General features: G+C 42.6%; 1 protein-coding gene across 7 annotated transcripts in view; it reads left to right on the top strand.

The window, feature by feature from the left end:
• The first annotated feature begins 17,290 nt into the window (after positions 1-17,290).
• The window catches only part of CLYBL (citramalyl-CoA lyase), a 227,753-nt gene continuing 221,743 nt past the window's right edge, over positions 17,291-23,300 (top strand). For all 7 annotated transcript variants that reach the window (XR_009049085.1, XR_009049086.1, XM_057707958.1 and 4 more), the window contains exon 1: positions 17,291-17,377. Coding sequence is in view for 5 of the 7 variants with exons in the window: in XM_057707958.1 (XP_057563941.1) it covers positions 17,313-17,377 (65 nt within the window). In the remaining 2 variants the exon portion in view is untranslated. The remainder of the gene's footprint in view (positions 17,378-23,300) is intronic.

Raw genomic sequence — 23,300 nt, 5'->3', positions numbered from 1 at the left:
GAAACCACCAATCTGCTATTCTCTGGAAATTACTATCTGGACTGACAGCATAGACGTTTTCTCAACCTGCCCAGTACGTCAAGCCTCTGAGGTGTCTGATTTTCTTAAACACTCACTTATTCTTGAAACAGTAGTGACTCTCAGTGTGGTTACCCAGATCAGCAGCCCCAGCATCACCCGAGAACTTGTCAGAAATGCACATTTTCTTTTCTTTCTTTTTTTATAAAGTGCTTTTTTGTTGTCAGACTTTTTTTAAAAAAAGATTTATTATTTATTTATTTATTTTTGGCTGCATTGGGTCTTCGTAGCTGCGCACAGGCTTTCTTTAATTGTGCCGAGCGGGAGCGACTCTTCATTGCGGTGCGCAGGCTTCTCAGATCAGTGATTTCTCTTGTTGGGGAGCACAGGCTCTAGGAACATGGGCTTCAGTAGTTGCGGCACGTGGGCTCAGTAGTTGTGGCTCACGGGCTCTAGAGCACAGGCTCAAGAGCTGTGGTGCACGGGCTTAGTTGCTCTGTGGCATGTGGGATCTTCCTGGCCCAGGGATGGAACCCGTGTTCCCTGAATTGGCAGGCGGATTCTTAACCACTGCACCACCAGGGAAGCCCCAGAAATGCACATTTTCAGGCTCAGACCCAGACATGCTGGATGGGAAACACTGCAGGGGTGCGTGGGGCGGTTGCCCAGCAAGCTGAGGTTCAACAAGCCATTGAGGTGATTCTGATGCCCCTGATGTCTGAGAACCAGAGCTTGAATCTATTGCCATCTGCTAAGTGTCTTGTCTTAAGGCACTTACCCACCTGTCTAGCTGCTTCTTGACTGTGTCCTATCCCCTCATTCCTCCTTCATCCTCCCTGCTAGAGTGTGTGTGCCTGTGTGTGTACGTGTGTGTGCATGGATTCATGCATGCATGCAGCAGACATCGAGCAAACGGTCTCCTGCGGTCGGTTTGGTAGATGGATCTAGATGAGTTTGAAGCTCTCTTGGGATGTTGTTAAGCCGCTTTGGGTTGTAAGGAGCAAAGACCCTTTTAGATTTTTTTCAGGTGGCAGCATGTGTTGTAAAGAAACCATGATAATGAGCATTTCTTACTACAATCAGGGGGAAAAAAACTAAAGAGCCAGAGAGAATGAATGAGCAAAGAGAAGCAATGGGAAGTAGGAAGGAGCTCAGCATCTGGGCTCCCTGGAGTCTTGGCACGTCCTTCATGACAAGCAGAAGCTCCCAGCCGCTCCAGCTGCCCAACACGGGTGTCCTTTGCCGCTGGCTCTAGGAACTCCACTCCCGACGGAGGGGCTTTGCTACATCTCTGCTTCTTCTGTGACTCTTTCTCGTCCTCCTCCAAGCCACTGCTTACCCCTAGGTGTGATTGCCACGAGGGATCTGCAGATTGGCTTTTCTTGTTTTCTTTCAGTTCTGGCTGCTGATACCGTGTTCCTCTCTGTCTCACACTAAAAGAGTCCACAGAGAGGCCTGACTGGGTCTCCAGGGTCACTGTGTCAGCAGAGAGACACCCCACCCCCCGCTTTGGATGGAGATTTGCTGTGGCCGGTCCCTGGCTGGTTAGCTGGGCCACAATACATGGAGGTGCAGACGAGAAAGTGTCGTGGGGCTCGCGAGGGGGTTGTGGGTGTGATAAGGTGACGTCAGACCCCTCGCTGGTTTAGAAGCGAGGTCTTGGAGGAAGACAGATCTGGAAGGCATGACTGCGTAAGTGGGTGGTGGTTAGCGCCTCCTGGGTGGTAACATTGCCCAAGGAAGGTGCTGGAGAGTGGAGCCTAGGATTCCCAGGGGTAGGTGGAGGTTCATTAGAATATGGGAATCAGCATTTGTTGAGCACATACTATTTGCCAGGCTCCATGCTTTATTTTTTTCATCCTTTTGGCAGCCCCATGCGGCTTGTGGGATCTTAGTTCCCCAACCAGGGATCAAACCCATGCCCCCTGCAGTGGAAGTGCAGAGTCCTAACCACCGGACCACCAGGGAAGTCCCAGGCTCTATGCTTTGATGCTTTACATAAATTACCATATTTATTCTTTAAAATAATCTGTGAACCGGGTATCGTCATCATTATTCCCCAATTTACAGATGAGAAGGTTGACCAAGGCTCACAAAGATCAAGGTCACGAGTCTTATAAATGACAGTTGAGATTTCAGTGCAGTTTTGTCCAACTCCAACATTCCTACTCTTGCTACTGTATAGAAGCATATTGGCTTCAAAAGGAATGGTCTGAAACATAGTAGGTATCAGGGAGAAGTGATGAAAAGAGAAAAGGTCTGAAAAACGCCTTTTGGACAGTTAGGAATTTATCAATGAAATTTCTGATTGCAATGAATCAGGAAGACAGGCAAAGGAGGCAGTGAAAGTCAGCTGTGAAGGGTGAGAAGCATGGAGAGGCTTGTGCTGTGCTGTTGTTTCCTGCTTTACTGTTCGAAGGGTCCAGTCAGGAGAGAAACCACACCAGTGATTTGAATAGGCAAGATTTAACATAGAGACGATTACATTGGTAGAAAAGAATTAACTGTAAGGAAGTGTAAAGAGAACTCTGAAGACATAGGAATCACAGCTGTAGGGAGAAAGCACTACCTCTACAGCAGAGGCCCTGGGGGAGGGGGTGACCAAGGCCGTTGGATGGGGTAGCAGTTTGCTGGGGTTCTGAGGGCCGCCTGGCAAAGCAGAGAACTACCAGCTGGGGGGCTGGTGACCTACCCTGGGAGGCCACCTGCTCGAGTGACAATGAAACTTCCTGGAGGTTGTAAGTCACTGGGTCTTCGCTGGTCCCACTGGTGTTTCTGCTGTAGCAGCAAGAAAAAAGAAACTGAAACTGGAAAAAAAAACACCTTTCACCTGCAGTGTCCTTCCTGCACCTACTACTGATAAAACTTACCATTGGGACCGGAGGCAAAGGGTTCCAGCTCCAGCTGGAACAGGGCAGGGCAAAGAAGGGTGGACTTGGAGCCCTGAGGCAATAAATTGATAGCTGGCACAAACAGGATATACTGCAATGGAAGAACCAATAAAGTCACATATTTATGTGAATGAAAGTTCATGTTAGAGCTCCAGTGGTAACACTCTGGAGAGCTCTCAAACCATCTCTAATCTATCCCTTCACTCAAAGTCAAGGGATAAGGAGAGATACTTTACCTACACTGAGCCTGTGGAAAAGTGTGGATGCAAAGAGAGGGGACAGCTGGAGTCATCAACCCAATTTACTACACAGAGAGTCAAGTCTAGACTCTACTGCCTGGATTTCAAAGTCTTCCATTGTCTGGTCTCGCTCCAGCCATCCAACCCAAGGCTCTCCCTCTGGGCTACGCGTCTGGGACACAGTTCATGGACCTTGGGAATCTTATAGAAGCCAGACAAGATTGGGCAATTCCAGACAGCAAACTATATTCCACCTGCAGGCCACACTTAGCCTGCCCCCTGTTTCTTTCCCACCACATAGGAAAAAGGGGGGAACTTTATGGGCCCACTTGTTATTGGTAGGTTTTACAAAATAAACAAATGTTAAACAGTTTTTCCTCTAGGAAATAAACTAAGCCAGAGATCTTCTTTATAATTTTTTTTTTGGTAGTTCTTTGGGGAAAAAGAAATCTCAAGGAATTATTTTCTCAATAAACAGTGGCAACAGTTTATTTTTGTTGGTTGACTTAAATCCTCCCCCACTTTCTTTTTTTGGATTGAGAGAAATTGACTACAGAAATGAGAAAGAGATCATTTTTTTAAATTCTTTTTTTTGTGTGTGTGGTTTCTCTGGCTGGAAAAGAAAAGCTCTGCATTCTTTCTGTATTCGGTGCACTTCAAAGTTATAAAAATTTAGATAAAGTACATCAGGGTTATGGTTATTCTAGATTTCAGTCTATTTATAACTTCCTCATATTTCACATTTGTTTGACCTCAGGTTAAAGGAATGCTTTTGAAAAGAGTAATGATTTGATCCTAGCAATGGATGTAGCAAAAATACTGGGGTCAATAAGTTAAATTAAAAGGTTTAAAATAAAAAAAAGAAGAAAAAGAAGAAGCAAAAACTAGATTTTGCAAACTTTAAGCTTAGGACTGCATGACAATAGGAGAATTTCCTAGCTATGTTCCTATAAAAAGTTTATGGTGTGAAAAATATTTTTCAAACTTTACCAGAGTAAAAAAATTTGAATTAGAAGAAAGTAATTTTCTAATACTCTGAACTCATTTTCACAGCTTACATAGGGTCTCTCCCTGGGTTTGTCTTTAATATTTTTATATATTTTTTTTGTTTCTTTTCCACAAAGATCTGAGTATCTCCATGTGTGTGTTACAATATTACCTAAAATAGACTTTTCAGTGATTTATTGAGAGGAAAAAAACAAGTTTTAAAGGAACAGCAGGCACTTCCAGGGGAGAAGTCCTGTGTTGGTTTTCTTTTGTTTGTTTTTTAATTTATGTATGTACGTATGTATGTATGTATTGGTTGCATTGGGTCTTCGTTGTTGCACATGGGCTTTCTCTAGTTGCGGTGAGTAGGGGGCTTACTCTTCATTGTGGTGCATGGGCTCCTCATTGCAGTGTCTTCTCTTGTTGCAGAGCACAGGCTCTAGGCACACAGCCTTCAGTAGTTGCGGCACACGGGCTCAATAGTTGTGGCTCAGGGGCTTAGTTGCTCCTCGGCATGTGGGATCTTCCCAGACCAGGGATCAAACCCATATTCCCTGAATTGGTAGGTGGATTCTTAACTACTGTGCCACCAGGGAAGTCCCCCAAAAACAAGTTTTAAAACAGAATGTGTATGTGATGTTATTTTTGTTAAGATGTGTGTGTGTGTGTGTGTGTGTGTGTGTGTGTCTATATATGTTAACTATCCATCTCTGGAGAGAGAAAAAGAGATACACACACACACTCAGAAAAATGTATAAGAACATATCTATACGGAAGGCAGAGTATTAACAATTACCTTTGAATGTTAACTTTCTTCCCATGCCCCGATTGATTTATTTCCATAGATTTCAATTTGTCTAGAATGAATATGTGTTGAATATTAAATGCGATTTTAAAAAGAGAGACTTTTAATGGTTTGGTCTTTTCAACCTCCGGAATCCTAAAACTCCTCTAATTTTGAGAAAACTAATGACAAAACCTTCAGAAAGGGCCTTGTTTTGACACTGGAAGTCCTATGGCTAGCTGCATTGTTTCATCAGGCAGAATATCAGAATGCAGAATATTACAGGTGGGATAGGATGCATTTGGCTACCAGCAGTCATGTTCTTCACCTGGCAGGTCCTCATGGATCCCTGGACTAGTATGCAAAGTACAGAAGTATAGGTGCCTCCCCTTCCAAAAAAAGAAGTGTAGGTGGCCCAGAGTTCCCTCAGAGTCTGGGCTTGTGTATCAGTTTCAGGTGCAACTTACCTCGGAAAATAGTCGTAAAATCAAGGGTCAGGCAGATCTTGCTATGTGATATATTAACCTATGCTTAGAAATTTTTTCTTATGCAGCAACACTTTAAAAAATAACCACATTCATTGAGATGTAATGGATGAGATGAAATACTAACAATAAGCATAGATTTAGAATTCGGCAGATAGTATTTTACTTCTTATAAATCAAAAGGAATGACAGGCTTCTTATAAATCAAAAGGAAATACAGAACTAATTTAAATTACTCTCTATTTGGGTTTCCAAATGTTGTTTGCTAAAATTTAGATATCTGAGAAGATTTCACTGGAGAAATGATGACAGTTGTGGGATGGAGCAAGGCAATCCCACCACTGGTTTTGAGAATCTGGAGTGTGTTAGCTACTATACCTATTGCAAGGAATACAGAGATGAATGAAGACATGGCCTTTATATTCAGATAGTTCAGCTTATTACACATACAAGTTCAAGATTTGCTTTGTCCTTTTGTTTTAAATAATTCTTAGAACAACAAATAAAAATGAGGAAGAGTGATTAGTTAATGTTAGCCCAAGAATAGACTCTTTTGTTAAATAGACCATTTTGCCCTGGATGAAGGCCATTTATGCCATTGTGAGCTGGGGTGCAAAGGTTTAGCAAATGTGGATTAAGAAACTGTTCAGAGCAATTACTTCACATAAAGTCCCAAATGCCCAGTTTATCAGGCTGAACCCAAGTTTGGTTCCTGTTGCTAAAAGGAAAAGAAAAAGAAAAAAAAAAGCAACACACATGTTACAAGCAAACCTTAGGGCATACCATCTATTATCAGCAATAAACAGATTCGATTCTTTTGTAAACGAGATTGTCAGGGCCCAGGGGATTTGTCAGCACCTGGATAATCCTCAAATCATCTGCCTGCCCTAGCAGGGATATTAGGAAATTGTCAGTAATAAGGCTGGTTAGCAGTCTTCTTGTCTGGTGCATTAAAGATTATTCCACAAAAGCCAGAGGGTCTTAACCAACCAGCTTTCATTATATGGTTCAACGTTACATATTTTATCAAGTCTCCTGTCCATAGAGGCTGTGAAGGCTCTATCAACTGTGTAAGTCTCTGAGCCCTTACTCTGGGAAACAGGTTGGGACTTCGGGAGTTTTTAATCCAGTATGGGATAGGAAACAGACATAGAGCTCTGTGGCCAGAAAGAGGCCAAAATGCATATGGTATCCCACGGTCCACAGACAAACATGGTGCAGGGGGCTCTGCGCCAGGTCGAGTTAGGGATCCAGGTCCAGTTGGGTAAGACTGTGGTTTCTATTTTCTTCTTTCTGCCTTATTGTTCATAGGATATAAATTTAGTGGTTTGAATAAATAATACATACACATGGTTCAAAAGTTTTAAAATTGTAAAAGGGATACAGTGAAAGCCTTTCCCATCCTTCTTTCCATTGCTTTGTTCCTGCCTCCTCCGACAGGTAACACCTCTCATTAGCAGCATTATTTTATCCTTTCAGAACTTTTAAATAATTGGCTATAAGAAAATACAAAACATATTTTTATTTGACTCTTCTTTTTTATACAAAAGATAGAATGTAACACAATTGTTCTGTGCCTTGTCTTTGTTTCCTTGCATATATCTTCTATCATACATAACAAAATAGCTTCTATATTTAGTACCTTAGTGTATTAGTACATTATATTAGGAAAAAGAATAAGGAAATAAATTGTAGTTTATAATAATAGTTTATTTTCATATTCTTTTTACGGCTGCATATTTTTCTGTTGTTTCATGTACCATACTTTAAAATATCAGCCCCCTGGTGATGAACACTTAGATTTTTCCCCCCAATATTTTGTGCTAACAATGTTACAGTGAATAACCTTGCACATTAGTTCTTTCACATGTTATTTCTATTCACTTTTCATAGAGCTACCTGGTAGTAGCCGAGGTTGGGCCTGGTAGGGCATCTCTTCCTGACTCCATAAGTTAATAACTAAAATTCCTAATAGATTCTTTGTTTTGTTTTTTGTTTGTTTGTTTTGATTATTTTTTGTTTTTAATTGAAGTATAGTTGGTTTACAAGGCTGGGTAAGTTTTAGATGTACAGCAAAGTGATTCAGTTTTATATATACATGTGTATGTATATATATATTCTTTTTCAGATTCTTTTCCCTTATAGGTTATTACAAAATATTGACTATAGTTCCCTGTGCTATACAGTAGGCCCTTGTTGTTTATTTTATATATACTAGTTTTTATATGTTAACCCCAAACTCAATTTATCTAACCCCCTCTTTCCCCCTTTGGTAACCATGTTTGTTTTCTCTGTCTGTGGATCTGTTTCTGTTTTGTAAATAAGTTCATTTGTATCACTTTTTTAGATTCCATGTATAAGTGATATCATGATATCTGTCTGACTTACTTCACTTAGTATGATAATCTCTAGATCTGTCCATGTTGCTGAAAATGGCATTATTTTATTCTTTTTTATGGCTGAGTAAAATTCCATAGTATATATGTACCACATCTTCTTTATCCATTCATTTTTTTATTAATTAATTAATTCATTTATTTATTGGCTACATTGGGTCTTCATTGCTGCACTCAGGCTTTCTCCAGTTGCGGTGAGCAGGGGCTACTCTTTGTTGCGGTGCACAGGCTTCTCATTGAGGTGGCTTCTCTTGTTGTGGAGCACGGGCTCTAGGTGCACAGGACTGCAGTAGTTGTGGCACACGGGCTCAATAGTTGTGGCTTGCGGGCTCTAGAGAGCAGGCTCAGTAGTTGTGGTGCACGGGCTTGGTTGCTCTGCAGCATGTGGGATCTTCCCTGACCAGGGATCGAACCTGTGTCCCTGCATTGGTAGGCAGATTTTTAACCACTGTGCCACCTGGGAAGTCTCTATCCATTCATTTATTGATGGACACTTAGGTTGCTTCCATGTCTTGGCTATTGTAAAATGCTGCAACGAACATTGGGGTGCATGCATCTTTTCAAATTATAGTTTTCTCTGGATATAAGCCCAGGAGTGGGATTGCTGGACCTAATAGATTCTTATAGTTGGCAAACATCCTCTTTTATTTCGTCAATGTGTGATTTGTGAAGAGACAGGCAAGGGGTCATTTTGAAGCCTGGCTGTAACTCCTGTTTCTCCCCCATTCTCACTCTCATCCTTATGTGACTCCTTCGTTTCCTCCCATCACACAAAACTAACACCCTGGGACTGCTTACTTTTTTTTTTTTCTTCTTAATCTCATCATTTTCAGCTGCATCTGAATTGCTATCATTTGTTTTTTCTCAGAGGTAGGGCAAAGTTGTGCTGAGGGATTTCTTACATCTTCTTAGCAAGTCAACTTCCCAGCCATTTACTCAACAAATATTTATTTAGCATCTACTGTGTCTCAGGCATCATTTTAGGCATTGAAAATACAGTAGCAAACAAAGTAAACTCAGTTCCCAGCCTCATGGGGCTTACATTCGAATGGAAAGCAACACACCATAAACGAATGACAGTAATGGCAGGCAATAAACAAATAAGTGTATAGTCTGACTTCAGGCAGTGCTAAGTGCTTGGCGTCTCTATTTAATCAGTTCAGGGGTGAAGAGTACTTTTCAAATGACGTACAGAGAAAGGATTCCAATTCTGGCTTGGAAAATTACGGAAGCTGCTCTCTTTAGAAACTTTCAGTCTAGGAGGTTCTGGCCAGAGCAAAAATTTGTTGATTCTGACACTGACAGAGATGTTTGTGGTCATTTGAACCAACAGTGTCACTATGGACTTGGAATGGGTGTTAAAAGCACTCTTTAAGAGCTGGTTTGTCTGTGGAGGTGTGCTTGGGAAGGTTTTCTTCTTACTAGGTGTGTTACCGACAGTGGGGTCTGGCTGCTTGCCACTCAAAAGCCAATAAAGAGGCAAGGTTGGTGAAAAGGAAAGTTTTGCTTTATTTCAGAGGCCGGCAATGGGGGTGGGGTGGGGTGAGGGTGGGGTGGAGTGGGGGGTGGGGGAGGGGTGTGGACGCCTGTCTAAAGGCCGACACCCCCCCTCCCCCCAGCCCCCGCTGACAACCAGCAGGCAAGAGCTTTTATAATAAAGATGGAGGGAGGGGGCTACGCGTAGAAACAGCACAGTCAGCTCTGACAGTCATCTTGAAATTGGTCATGTGGTGGTCTGACTGGTGTCATCTTGACTGTTTTAAGTACAGTTAATTTTCAGTTCCAGGGTCGGTTTTTTCCCATTTCTTTGAGGCCAGTTCTCGGAATTGTGGCAGCTTATGTCATGGCTACAGCCTGGTCAGCATGTGATTAACTTCTTCCACGTGGCGAGGGTTTCAGTATCTATGAAACAGCTCACAGAGTATGGCTCGGAATACTACCTATAGCCCTTGAGGAGGGACCAAAGGCCCTTGACTATGCTTCATGACTAAATTATTCTTTCTTAGTCTTGCTGGACTGTTTTCCTCTGTTTCTGCATTTTCTCACTTCTCTGATTAAACTTATTTGGCTAAAGTTTTTCCGCAGACAAAAGGCAGGTAGAGGACATGTGGGGGGTAGGACCATAGGGTCCTGCTCCGTTTCAGGTGTATTTGTTTCCTATTGCTGCTGTATTAAATGACCACAACCTTGGTGGCTTAAAACAACACAGCTTTATTATCTTACAGTTCTGGAGGCTACAAGTCCAAAATAGCTCTCAAGGGGATAAAATCAAGAAGTCGGCAAGGCTGTGTTCCTCCTGGAGGCTGGAGAGGAGAAGCTGTTTCCTCGCTGTCTCCAGCTTCTAGAGACTGCTGGCACCCTCATCACTCTGACATTGAGTCCATATCACATCTTGTTGTTCTGACTCTGACCTCTTGCTTCCCTGTCCCAAGGACCCTGGGATTACGTTGGGCCCACCCACATAATCCAGGAAAATCTCCCCATCTCAAGATCGTAAATTGCATCACAACTGCAAAGTAACATATTCAGAGTCTCTGGAAATTAGCACGTGGACGTCTTGGGGGCTATTATTCAGCCCACCAATTAGGCAATTAAGAAACAGCAACTGGGGACTTCCTAGGTGGCGCAGTGGTTAAGAATCCGCCTGCCAATGCAGGGGAAATGGGTTCGAGCCCTGCCCCAGGAAGATACCATATGCCGCGGAGCAACTAAGCCCGTGTGCCACAACTACTGAAGCCGAGGCTCCTAGAGCCCATGCTCTGCAACAAGAGAAGCCACTGCAATGAGAAGCCCACGCACGACAATGAAGAGTAGCCCCTGCTCTCAGCAACTAGAGAAAGCCTGTGTGCAGCAACAAAGACCCAACCCAGCCAATAAAAAAATGAAAAATTCAATAAATAAATAAATTAGAAAAAGAAACAGCAACTGAAGCAACTGAATTCTTAACCTACAAATAGCAGGGAGGGACTTCCCTGGTGGTCCAGCAGTTAAGACTCCATACTCCCAATGCAGGGGGCCTGGATTTGATCCCCGGACAGGGAACTAGATCCCACGTGCGGCAACTAAGACCCGGCACCAAATAAAAAAACAAAAACAAAAAAACAGGGAAAATTATGTAAAGGATAATCTTGGTAGAGGATGCCTCAAGATTCAACACTTTAAGTTCGACAAATTAATTCTAAACATCTGCCATGTGCCAGGCCCTGTTCCAGGGACACGGGATACATCAGTGAACAAAACAGGCAAAAATCCCTGCTCTCATAGGGCTTACATTCAACAAAGACATCACAATTAAGTCTGTTACCTAGTAATTTAGAAGTGGATAAATGCTTTGGAGAAAGGGAAGTGGGTCATGGGAAGTGCCAGGGAGAGTCCCAAAGGAGTGTATGGAAGGTGGGCGGGGGGGGGGGGGGGGGGGGGGGAGCCATCTTCCTACAACATTAGGGGGCGCTGCAGCACAGTTTTGGAGGCTGAGATTAGAAAATGATATTAGTTATACAATCAGTATTTAAGAGCCAGAAGGAATTTTAGAGATCAGCTAGTCTCACTTCCTCAATTTATAAAGAGAAAGCTAAGGATCAGAAGGTCCACAATGTGGTCTCTAGTTATTTTGCATTTGGCCTAAATTTGAGAGACAGTCTCCTCTCTCCCCAAGAAAGCCAGACATAGTCACCATGTTATCAAAGGCAGCGCCTGCCAGGCGGTGAGGCTGGGAGGGTTTTGTATCAGAGCAGCAGGAGGGATGGATGATTTCAGAGCGTAGTTCTATCTATGCCACTGTTGAAAAATTATTCCACAGAACTTCTAATGTGCCTCTTTCTAAGTGCAGCATTCTGAAGTCTCGAATCAGTGACACTGGCCCTCCAGCCTTTGAGACGCAACTTTGGTGAAAATAACCTACATGGGCCAGACACCAAAAGGAAGGGGAAAATGGATTATGATAAAGAGGCTTTGGTGTTTGTAACAAAAGAATAATGCAGCTTCATTTTCCTAATTGTTACCGCTTTAAATGGTTATTTAAGCTGGAAATGGTTATTACAGTAAACCATGGTTTGATAAGATATTTTTATCCACTGTCTCCTTGGGTGTGACTATTTTCCAAAAGTGTAGTTGAGCCAACACAAAAGCTCAATATTTCGAAGATTAATAATGAGAGTTATTTGAGTTTCATGACACTTATAAGACCAAGTGGTAACGATGTCACGTGTTTCCACTCAGGAGACCCGTATATTGTAGGGTGGCGTTGGTTGAGACGTGGGCATTCCTGTGGTTTACAGTTGGGAGCAGTGTTCTCTCTGCTTGCTCTGCTCTTCCCCTAACACTCTCAGGCTCACTCTCCACGTCCCGGTGCTGGCCCATCTCTGCAGAGCCTCCTGGTTTCCCTGCCTCTCTCACACAGAGGGAATTGCAGCAGCCTTTCTACTTCCATATCCCCCTTCCCCAGGGCACCAGCAGACCTCAAAACCCACCCATTTCCCCCACTTACACCTGTCTACCTCTTTCATGGATAGCTTCTTTTCAAAATCTCCTTTCTAAAAAGTTAAAAACAGAATTGCTGTATGATCCAGCAATTTCACTCCTGTTTGCATTTCTTATGCAAAGAAAATGAAAACACTAGTTAGAAAAGATAATATGCAACCCAATGTTCATAGCAGCATTATTCACCATAGCCAAGACGTGGACTCAACCTCAGTGTCCAGCAAGAGATGAATGCATAAAGGTATGGTATATACATACAACGGAACATTACTCAGCTATAAACAACAACAAAAAGAATAAAAAATTGCCATTCACAACAACGTGGATGGACCTGGAGGGTATTAAGTTTAGTGAAGTAAGTCAGACAGAGAAAGACAAATAAAAATACTAGATGTTTTCACTTATGTGTGGAATCTAAAAAAATAAAACATGAATGAATATAAGAAAAACAGAAACAGACTCATGGATACAGAGAACAAACTAGTGGTTACCAATGGGGAGAGGGAAGGGAGGAGAGGCAAGATAAAGAAAGGGGATTATGAGGAATATAACCAATATTTTAAATAACTTTAAATGGAGTGTAATATATAAAAAGATTGAATTACTGTGTTATACACCCGAAACTGATATAACATGGTAAATCAGCTATACTTCAATTTAAAAATAAATAAGTAAATAAAATCTTTTTCCTTATTTGGTAAAATATGAACACCATAAAATTCACAATTTTAACCATATTAAGTGTACAGCTCGGTGGCATTAAGTACATTCACAGTGTTATGCAACCATCATCACCATCCAGCCCCAGAACTGTTTTCATCTTTCAAAACTGAACTCTGTACCCATTAGACATTAACTCCCTATTTCCCCTCCCTCCAGCCCCCGGCAACCCCCATTCTCCTTTCTGTCTCTATGAATCTGATTACTCTAGGAAACTCATATAAGTGAAATTGTACAGTATTTGTCCTTTTGTGACTGGCTTATTTCACTTAGCATGATGTCCTCAAGTTCCACCCATGGTGGAGCACGTGCCTGAATTTCATTCAGATTAGCTTCTTGAGGTCAGGAATCATGTCCATAAATGTTTAAGTTTGTTTGAGTAGAAAAAAATGAGTGGATATAAAGGTAAAGTAATGAGATCTGTAGATAATATCAAAAGAGAGGAAATTAACACCGACTGCCCCATGTCAACAGCATGAGCCCACGTGACCTGCTGCTTCACCTTCACCTTCCAGAGCTCATGCAAATGTCTCTTGTGAATGACCCCAACCTGGTACCACACAGGCAAGGAAATTCTGGGAGAAGTGGTCCCTGCTGAGCTGAGCTGTCAAACAATGCTATTAGAGTGCATTCCAGACAGGAGAGAGCTTCCATGTTGGCCAGGTATAGATTAGAACCAAACTCTCTCTTTACAATTTTACATTTCTGACGACTGGAAGAATTGTCCATAGATGGTCTCTGGCTCCATGCATTTCAAACTTTCTCTTCTACTGCATGCACCCTTCTGGTGCCAGGTGCCCAGGGGCACATTTTTCTTGGGATATAACCTCTCACCATTGCATCTTTATGCCGGTGAGTCAGCACAGTGGGTAGCAGAATTCCTGAAAACCGTTCCTAAGCCAGGACTGCTAGTAATAACTAAACATGAAAGTGATTGCAAATCACATACATGTATTCTATTAAATCTAAACCAAATACATCCCAGCTCAGCTTCTCCTTAGCTGGACTCCCAAAATACCTGCAGCGACTCCAACGCCACCCAACACAAAAGGAAGTCTGAGAGGGGAACAGTTGGAGTAGACAATGAAACTATCAACCAATGGTAGTTAAAATATCTTACTTTGGAAGAGTTTACAAAAGCAAATGCCCTTGTGAACACGCTGATGGGAACTTGGAGGGGACCAGTGCAAGTCAATTGTCCTGAGGCTTAACTGGCTTGGGTAATTTTGCATCTGGCTCTTTCTATGCAAGGCAATACTTGAATTGATTTTTGTTTTAATTTTTTATTTCGAATATTTTTCAACATATGCAAAGTTGAGGAACACATAGTAAGCCCCATTCCCACCCATGTACCCAACACCCTGCTTCCACAGTGATCAATGTGGGTTGATTATTCTGGTACCCAACCTCATCACCCGTAAGCCAATTGTGCTCTGGAGGTGTGATGCTTCTGGCTCCAATCCTTGCTCCTCAGATCTCTGCCAGGTTCTTACCTCACCAGATTGCTTAACTCAGCAGAGTCTCATAGAATTATTCACCCTGCTAAATTTCATACTTTCTCATGCCCTTAGAGCAAATACATACTTTTACTTTTCTTTCAGTTTTGGAAGCTTGAGTACAGACTGATTTGACTAGCTTCAGGAAAATAACTCTAGATCTCTTTTTCTATTATATCTGGAAGTATGGTAGCCTCCAGAAATCCATACACTAGGTGAAGTTGATAAAGCTTTATTTAAAAGTCTACCAACATTAGAAAACAGTCCTTAAAACCCACAAGTTGGTAATCTCACGAAGAAACTCAATAAAACTACAGTAGTCCTGGTGAGAATGGGCACAGCTACAATTTCTTCAAGCAGAATCTGAAAGAAATTGAATCAGTTAGCAAATAAGTCATTGGAGGTTGTATTTTACCTAAAAAGCCATAAGGTCTAGGGCATTTTTAGTAAGGATAAGAATTCATATGGCAGTCCTCAGAATTGCAATGAGGCTAGAGGAATATTTTCATCTTATATTTATTAAGTACCTACAGGTTACAAGTCCCTGAGCCAGGTGCTGGGAGCACATGGCAATGACAAGATATACCAGGTCGCTGCCCTCCGAGAGCTCACATTCTGTTCCTATAGATAGTGTTTCTAGACCAGAGCAACCTTTCTACAAGTGGGATTGCCCGAACATCCCTAGATGACAATAACACAATCCAAAACCCTCCTGATTATGGGCAGTAGTTCCCTCCCATCTTGAGAACCACCGGGGGATAGGCAACAATAAGAAAGTAAATTCATAAATCGATAAATAAACATTGTGATGAGGGCTGTGATGGAAATGATCAGGTTGCTGTGCCAGTGAAATAGACTGGGGGATGCTCTAGTTTGGGTTGTCAGCTCAGACTTTTTGAGCAGGTGGCAGGTAGGGTAAATGTCTGGGAGGCCATAAGCGTACTAGGGATAGGAAACAGCATGTGCGGAGGTCCTAAAGTAGGGGAGGGCTTATCGAACTAAAAAAACAAAAAAGAAGACAAAACAAAAACTAAAAACAAACGAAAAGAAACAGACACAGAAAGAAAATGGGTGGGGCTGAGATAAGGTTGTAGCAACAGGCAGAGGCCAGATAGAGTAAGGACTTCAGGGTCATGGTGAAGACCTGGGGTTTTATTCTAAGTGCTTCTGCCAAAAGTTCATAAATAACAGAGTTAAACCAAGGAATCCCTGAAGTAGTCACTGGTAAAAGTCTATTGTGCACACACTAAAAAGACATTTTGCAGACTAGGAGCATGCAAACCAAAACATGGAATAAGGCTTGGGGATATGTTGTTATAAAGCAGCTTATTTAGTGAGAAAGTAGTGACTGTTTATTCCTCACAGTGATTGGACATAATATTAGAATTTTCTTCAACGATAGGGAATTGGTCGGTGGTTACCTCATATCAACCTTGGGAAATAGTTCAAGTTTTGCTTATGATTTCCAGAGGCACAAGCAAGAAAAGACCTATGTCAAGTTGTCTTGCAAGATAAGCTAAATTAGGCCTTGCTTGTATGATGAAACTTTTTGTCTGCTCAGGGAATTTTCAGGGTTGGTCTTTTTTTTTTTTTTTTTAAACACTTCCTATTGGAAGCCACTAAAGAGTTGCTGTTTTTCTTTAATTAGATTCTTTTATTATTTATTTATTTGTTTATTTTATTGGTTGTGTTGGGGTCTCCGTTGCTGTCCACGGACTTTCTCTAATTGTGGTGAGTGGGGGCTACTCTTCGTTGTGGTGCACAGGCTTTTCATTGCAGTGGTTTCTCTTGCTGCAGAGCATGGGCTCTAGGTGTGCGGGCTTCAGTGGCTGTGGCACCCGGGCTCAATAGTTGTGGCTCGCGGGCTCTAGAGTGCAGGCTCAGTAGTTGTGGTGCACGGGCTTAGCTGCTCCATGGCATGTGCGATCTTCCCTGACCAGGGCTCGAACCCGTGTCCCCTGCATTTGCAGGCAGATTCTTAACCACTGCGCCACCAGGGAAGTCCCCACCAAATTGGTGTGGTAATAATGAGTAATTAACATTACTGAGCACGTGCTCTGGGCCAGGTGAGGTTTAAGTTCTGTATACATATTAACTCAACATATCCTTATAATAGGTGAGTACTATTTATATTCCCTTCTTATAGGAGGAAACTGAAGCAGGGAGAGCTTAAGTAATTTGCTCACAGTCACACAGCTGACAAGCTCCGTTTTAGTACCTTAACTGTGACGCCAGAGCAGCTGTATTTGCTGAGACTGGCAGGAAGAAGTTGGAGCGAAGAGTTGTGTTTGCTGCCCCGTGTCTTCAACAAGCATTTCTCTGGCCCAGAAAGCCTCTGGGAGCAGCTATTCTCACCCTATTATATATGTCCCATAGCGGATTAACTGTTAACCGAAGCACGCACACGGTTGAGGCTCACAAACTTTGTTAGGTAGTTAGTATTTTAAAGAAAACAACAAAGAAATCCCCAGAAAGTTGGCCAGGTCTGGCTGGGAAAATGCAAGGTCTCTCAAAAACCGCCCTAACAAAACCAGAAGCACGGGAAGTGTTGGCATCATTCACCAAAACAAAGGAAGGTGCCACCCACCGGGACTCTGCTCTGCCTCGCGTTACAGCCTGGAAGTTCTGACAGCCCGAAGGGGCAGGGGCGCAGAGCTGAGGGGCGTGGCTTGCGGGGACGGGGCGGGGCGTGGAGACGCGAGGTCTGGGCAGGACGTGCGCGGGGCGGGGCGACGGGGGGCGTGGCGACGGGGGCGGGACGAAGCGGCGACGGACAGGGCACGGGGGTGGGGAGGGGGCGGTGCGCCCGTCGAGAAGATGGCGCTGCGTCTGCTGAGGAGGGCGGCGCGCGGAGCGGCGGCGGAGGCGGCGCTGCCTAGGCTGTGAGTGCAGTTCCCCAGTCCCCCGCCACCCGGCCGGGCTCGCCGTGGGTCGGCATCCCGGCTCCGCGCTGCGCAGGCGGGGCCTCCCCGGCCCCTGTGCGGGAACGCCCGCCGGCCGGGAGCCCGGTGCGCCTCCCGCGCGCGGGCTCGACCTCTGACAAGGTCGCCGACGCCTCGCGAGGGTCGCCCCCCGGGGTCCGGGCCTCCCTGTGGGAGGACCCTTGCCTGGGCGGGGAACATGGGTACAAACATTGGGTCTCTCAGACCCGGAAAACAAAACTAGCGTCCCCACACACGGAAAGCGAGTTGTCAGAGGACGCCTGGAGTCCGCCTCGGAGAGGCGGCTCGCCTCCAGCTGGTTGCTCGGCAGAGCGGTTCCCAAACTGTTGGGCCTCAGGACCCCTTTACACACTGAGACTTTACTGAGGACCCCGAAGAACTTTTGCTTATATCTGTTGGTGTTCACGGTGTGAGGAATTAAATAGTTTAAATATTCATTTTAAAATAACATACGTTTAAATGTAACGCGAATGACATCTTTCGTGGAAATACTGTTTAAAAAAAAGTGGCATGGTTTTATATTTTTGAAAATCTCTTCCGTTTAATTAAGGAGAATTGGAGCCTCATGTCAGCTGTCTCGAAGGAGGTTTACCAAGAAATGTCAGGCTCGTGTACAAACTCGTTGGAAAAGGGAAGACCTCGCAGACCCTCCCAAAGGGGGTGAGGGTCCTCAGGTCACACTTTGAGAACCGCTGGTTGAGACTTGCTTGGTTGCCAACTACATGCACATACATTATCTCATTCTGTTCCCTGATCGTCATGGGAAGAGGCCGTGTTCATAAAGATGAGCAAACTGAGGCCTGGAGAGGCTAAGTGACTCTTAAAGCGGAGAATGGCAGAGTTGGGTTCAGAAACCAAGTCAGTGTCCCCTGGTCTGGAACGTTTTTACATCCGCTTGCTCAGTGCTTCCTGACTCACCAGTGTCCCAGGAGCCACCTGGTCTATGCATCCCACCTTCCCATTTCCTAGATCTGGGCCTGGCAGTGTCCCTGGAGCCAGAGGAGCCCCTGAAGGGGTGTACCCAGACCCTTCCAGAAAGTCTTTTTCTGGCCTGTGAAGGGGCCAGCTTCTATGGCCTGTTCAACAATGGGTCCAGTGACCACACCCAGTCACCTACTTCTAAGGCTCTTGGGACTCAGCTCATAAAACTCTTCACCTCCCTTAGCACATTGGCTCATTCTCAGCACACCTACACACCCCACCAAGGCCATGGCAGCAGGCTTTCATGCAGGGCCCTTCCCAGAGCCTACACTCCAGGTTAAATCCTGTGGGTCCTGGCGCTTTCAGAACACATGGGGTGGGGAAAGTAAATGTGCCCAAGGTCAACTTAGAAAAGTCTGCCTAGAGATGCCTTAATTTCTATCCCAGTTGTGTTGCACTTCAGCTTCAGGCCAGTAGACTGGCTTTTGGTGGCTTTTTTCTTCTTTTTTTTAGAGAGTAAGCACCATTGCTGATAGGCAGGTGCTGAACCATCTTCCCCACCCTCCAACATTTGCCTCTTTTGCAGTGCTGTCCCTGGTGCTTCCCTGCCTATCCTGTCTCCAGCCCTGCAGGGATCTGTTGCCATTGCTCAATTTATGTAAATATCCTGCCCTCAAGTTGGGGGAACATTAGTGCCCACGAGTAGGTGTGCTGTTGCTAGGGATGTCTTAAATTGTCTCAGCTGGCAGAGCAAAGAAATATGAATGAATAGTAACCCATGCATATATATACATCTAGAAATATTTCTGATGTAACCATCTGTATCTGTTTTAAGCTAAACATGAGTTCATACTGTCTCCAATTCTAATCCATTATCACATGGCTCATTGTAACCTCACTTTGCTTGTTTGTCAGTTTTCATTCCAACAGTGAGAAACCTGGCTCCCACCATATGCCATCCAGTTACTCAATTATTCAAGTTCAGCATACACATGTAGCAGTATCTGACTTGTTAGACCATACTCCATGGGAAAGAAACTTTATCAACTAGAGTCCAGTGCTTAAGTGCAGTTCCTTTCCCGTTAGTCTTATAGGCTCCACTCATTTCCACAGTTACTTAGGTTAGCACCTTTTTCTTTCATCCATTTCAGTGAGGTTGTTTCATACATTTGTAATATAGTAAGATTCTCTTTTCCCTTTTCTTATATAGGTGCACTAGCTAGTGGTTTTAGTAACGTTAAATAGGAGTGATGAGAGGGGACATTCTTGGCTTGTTCCCAGTCTTAGGGAAAGCATCCAGTTTCCCACTGTTAAGTCTAATGTTAGTTGTAGGTATTTTGTAAATATTTTTTATTCCCCATTTGCTGAGTTTTTGTTTTTGTTTTTGTTTTTGACATGAATCAGTGTTGAATTTTGTCAAATTCTTTTTCTGTAATCAGTTAATATGATCATATGATTTTTCTTCTTTAGCCTGTTGATGTGACAGATTACATTAATTAATTTCTGAATATTGGACCAGCCTTGTATACCTGGAATAAATCCCACTTGGTCATGGCATGTGTTTCTTTTTATACATTGTTGGATTTGATTTGCAAATGTTTTTTGAGGGTTTTACATCTTTGTTCATGAGCAGCATTGGTCTGTAGTTTTCCTTTCTTGTAATGTATTTATTTGGTATTGGTTTCTATATGTCTCATGTCTTTTTTGTTCCTCTGTTTCTTTTCTACTGCTTTCTTTTGCTTTAAGTGAATATTTTCTTATGTAATATTTTTTACTTCTTTAATGATTTTTTTTCACAAAACTTTTTTTTAGTGGTTGCTCTCAGGCTTACCATATGCATCTTTTAAAAAATTGTGGTAAAATGTGTATAACATAAACTTTGCCATCTTGACCATTTTAAGTGTAGAATTTAGTGGCATTATCATAATCACAGTGCTGTGCAAGCATCATCACTATCCCCCCAATTTTTTTCATCACTCCAAACAGAAACTCTGTACCCATTAAGCAATAACTCCTCATTCCTCAGCACTTGGTATTCCCTAATCTACTTTTTGTCTCTCTGAATTTGCCTATTTTAGGTATTTCATATAAGTGGAATCATGAAATATTTGTCCTTTTGTTTCTGATTTATTTCACTTAGCATAATGTTTTCAGGAATCTTCCATGGTGAAGCATGTGTTAGAACTCCATTCCTTCCTATGGCTGGATAATATTTCATTGTTTGTATATTACCATATACATCTTAATTTATCAGAATCTACTTTTGATTCATACTAAATTAATTCCAGAAGATAGAGAAATGTTATATCTGTATAGTTCTATTCCTTTTCTTTTTTATATCATTGTTGTACATATTATATTTATATATGGTACAAACCCAGTAATACTTTGTTATAATTATCATTTATATAATTTTGTCTTTTAAAGAAACTAGGAGAAAAATGCAGGTGCACACACACACAAACACACACTTATTTTATAGTATTTGTTATAGTAACTTTCTTATTTACTGTTCCTTATTCTTTTCAAATGTTCTTGTGGATTTCAGTTATCATCTGGTGCCATTTCTTTACCCAGTACATCTTTGCTTTTAGCTACCTCCTTTGTGTTGTTATTGACAAATATATTACATTTCTAAATGTTATAGGTCTAATGATACAATTATATAATATTCTTTTATATAGTTGCTTTTAAAATTAGGCAAGAGAAGAAAGGAACAGAAGTATGCATTTAAACAGTGTTTTATAATTACAGAGTTATCTTTACCATTGCTCTTTGTGTATGTATATGAATTTGAATTATTATCTGGGATTACTTTCAGCCTGAAGAACTTCCATTAGTATTTCTTATAAGGTGGGTCTGCTATCAACTGCCCTACACATGTGCATAGTCTTTTAGATTCCCAGGAATATGTCAGAGCTTTTCAAAGCCCCCTATGGGCATCTCATTTTCCAGCTCTTCTGTTTAAGCTTTTTCATTAGCCTGTTGTTTGCCCCAACTGTTATCTACTATCTCAGGTAGCTGTGATGTTAAGTAATTGCTTCTGATGGTTTTTGAAAAATGCCTTTGGGCAAAATGCTCTTACCACTGTTCAGCTCTGAGTCAGGTCAGCCTTGTGAGTGGGGTCCTGTAGGGAACCACCAGATGGGTCAAATAGCAGCAGTCCTCCAGAGAATGGAGCTTTGAAAGAGCTCCAGTCCTGCCCTTCCCCCTCCAATGGTTGCCAGGCTGCTGGTTTTCACTGTGGTTGTAGCTGCTGGTTTTTAAGGCTACCACCAAACTAGGGAAAGGGGTGTTGACCCGAAACAGATATACCACCAGATAGTTCTCTAGCAAAAATGGGTTTATTTGGGATCAGCAGAGAATTGTAATTCTGGGTCTGCAACCATGGCAATACATGTTCAACTTCCTGCATGACAAGGGGAGGAAAATGTTTTTATAGAGAAGGAAAGGAAGTTGGGAGGGCTGTAGTAAGCAAAGAGTCCATGGCTTTTCATTTACTGAGTCCTTGGCAGGAAAGAAGAGCAGTCTTCTTGTTGTTGGGCTCTGCAGTGGTGCCAGGTCATGAGAATTCTCCCTTCTAGTTTCCCAACTCTATGTAATTGAGGTTTCTGTTTAATTAATTTTTTTTTTACCATTTCCACCTTTTGATCAAGATTTTTCTCTGAAAGCATTGCTGATCAAGGATCAGGTTTTCTAGTTTCAACAGCTTTTTGTGCTGCAGTGTCAGGAAAGACCTTTCCTACGTATAGTGTTTCATGTTGAAGGGAAAGTGCACAGATTGGAAACCTATTAAGGTCACATTCCAGTAATAAAGGAGGGGCAAGAGGGGGACCTCTCAGGCACCTTTTATCTAAAGTCCATATGTTAACAATGTCATAGACATTGAAGATCATCTGAAGTGTTGGGTCATCAGAGGTTTGGCAACAAACTTTCAAAAGGTCTGGTACAGATTTCTTGGGAAAGCTGTCCCATCAGTTGTTATCTGCTTCAATTCTGGGAAATCTTTACTTTCAGGTTGCCAGATGACATGCAGTTCCAGTCAGAATTTGGCACTTTCTTTAAGTGTGTTATGTGAATCTGGGAATCGGTTTCTTGTGGTTTGGTGGCACAAGGGTTGGTTAACAATATTTGATACGGGTCTTTCCATTGAGATTGAAGAGAGTTCTCCTGGAGGTGTCTTTTCCAATAGATGAAATCTCCAGGTTACAATGTGTGATGCTTAAGGTCTTTATTTCCTGAGGGCACACTGTGAAACCATTGCTCTACCAAAACATGATTACTTTTAATAGCACCAGTTAGGCCTTTGCAATACTGGAGTATCTCTCCTTTTGTCAATTGTGGGTCAAAAGAAGCAGGAGCCAAGTGCATTGGACATCCTGTGACAATTTCAAAGGGTGAGAGTTTATGAGTTTCAAAAGGGGTGGCTCTGAGATTTAGAAGGACCAGTGGCAATGCTTTTGGCCATAGTATTTGGAGGGTCTCTACAAATTTTGCCAGTTGAGTCTTAATAATGATGTCAGTGTGTTTAACTAAACAACAGGATTGAGGGTGGCAAGTACAATGAAAGTGTTGTAAAACCAGACAAACAGCACATACTTGTCAAAGTGCCTGGCCGGTAAAAATGGATTCCTCAATCACTATGAAGTTTGAGAGGAGTTAGTTCCCTGTCTGCAAGGGAAAGCTTCAGTCCAGTGTGTAAACATACAGGCTCTGACTAAAACATTTATATCCATTAGTTGGAGTAAATTGTATAAAATTCATTTGCCAGACCTAAGATGGTTCATTAAAAAGTTTAAAATGTCTGGGAGCAATATGAATGGCTTCCCTGGATTGTACTTTGGACAGTGGGACAAGTGAGGTAGGCACTTTTTGTGGCCTTGTTAATGTTTCCCCACCAATATTGATTCATGAAGACTCGTTTTGTCAGTAGACCAATGGT

The sequence above is a fragment of the Hippopotamus amphibius genome, chromosome 14, assembly GCF_030028045.1.
Source record: "Hippopotamus amphibius kiboko isolate mHipAmp2 chromosome 14, mHipAmp2.hap2, whole genome shotgun sequence".
In the NCBI taxonomy this organism is placed as follows: domain Eukaryota; kingdom Metazoa; phylum Chordata; class Mammalia; order Artiodactyla; family Hippopotamidae; genus Hippopotamus; species Hippopotamus amphibius.
This window is presented reverse-complemented; position numbering and strand designations above follow the sequence as displayed.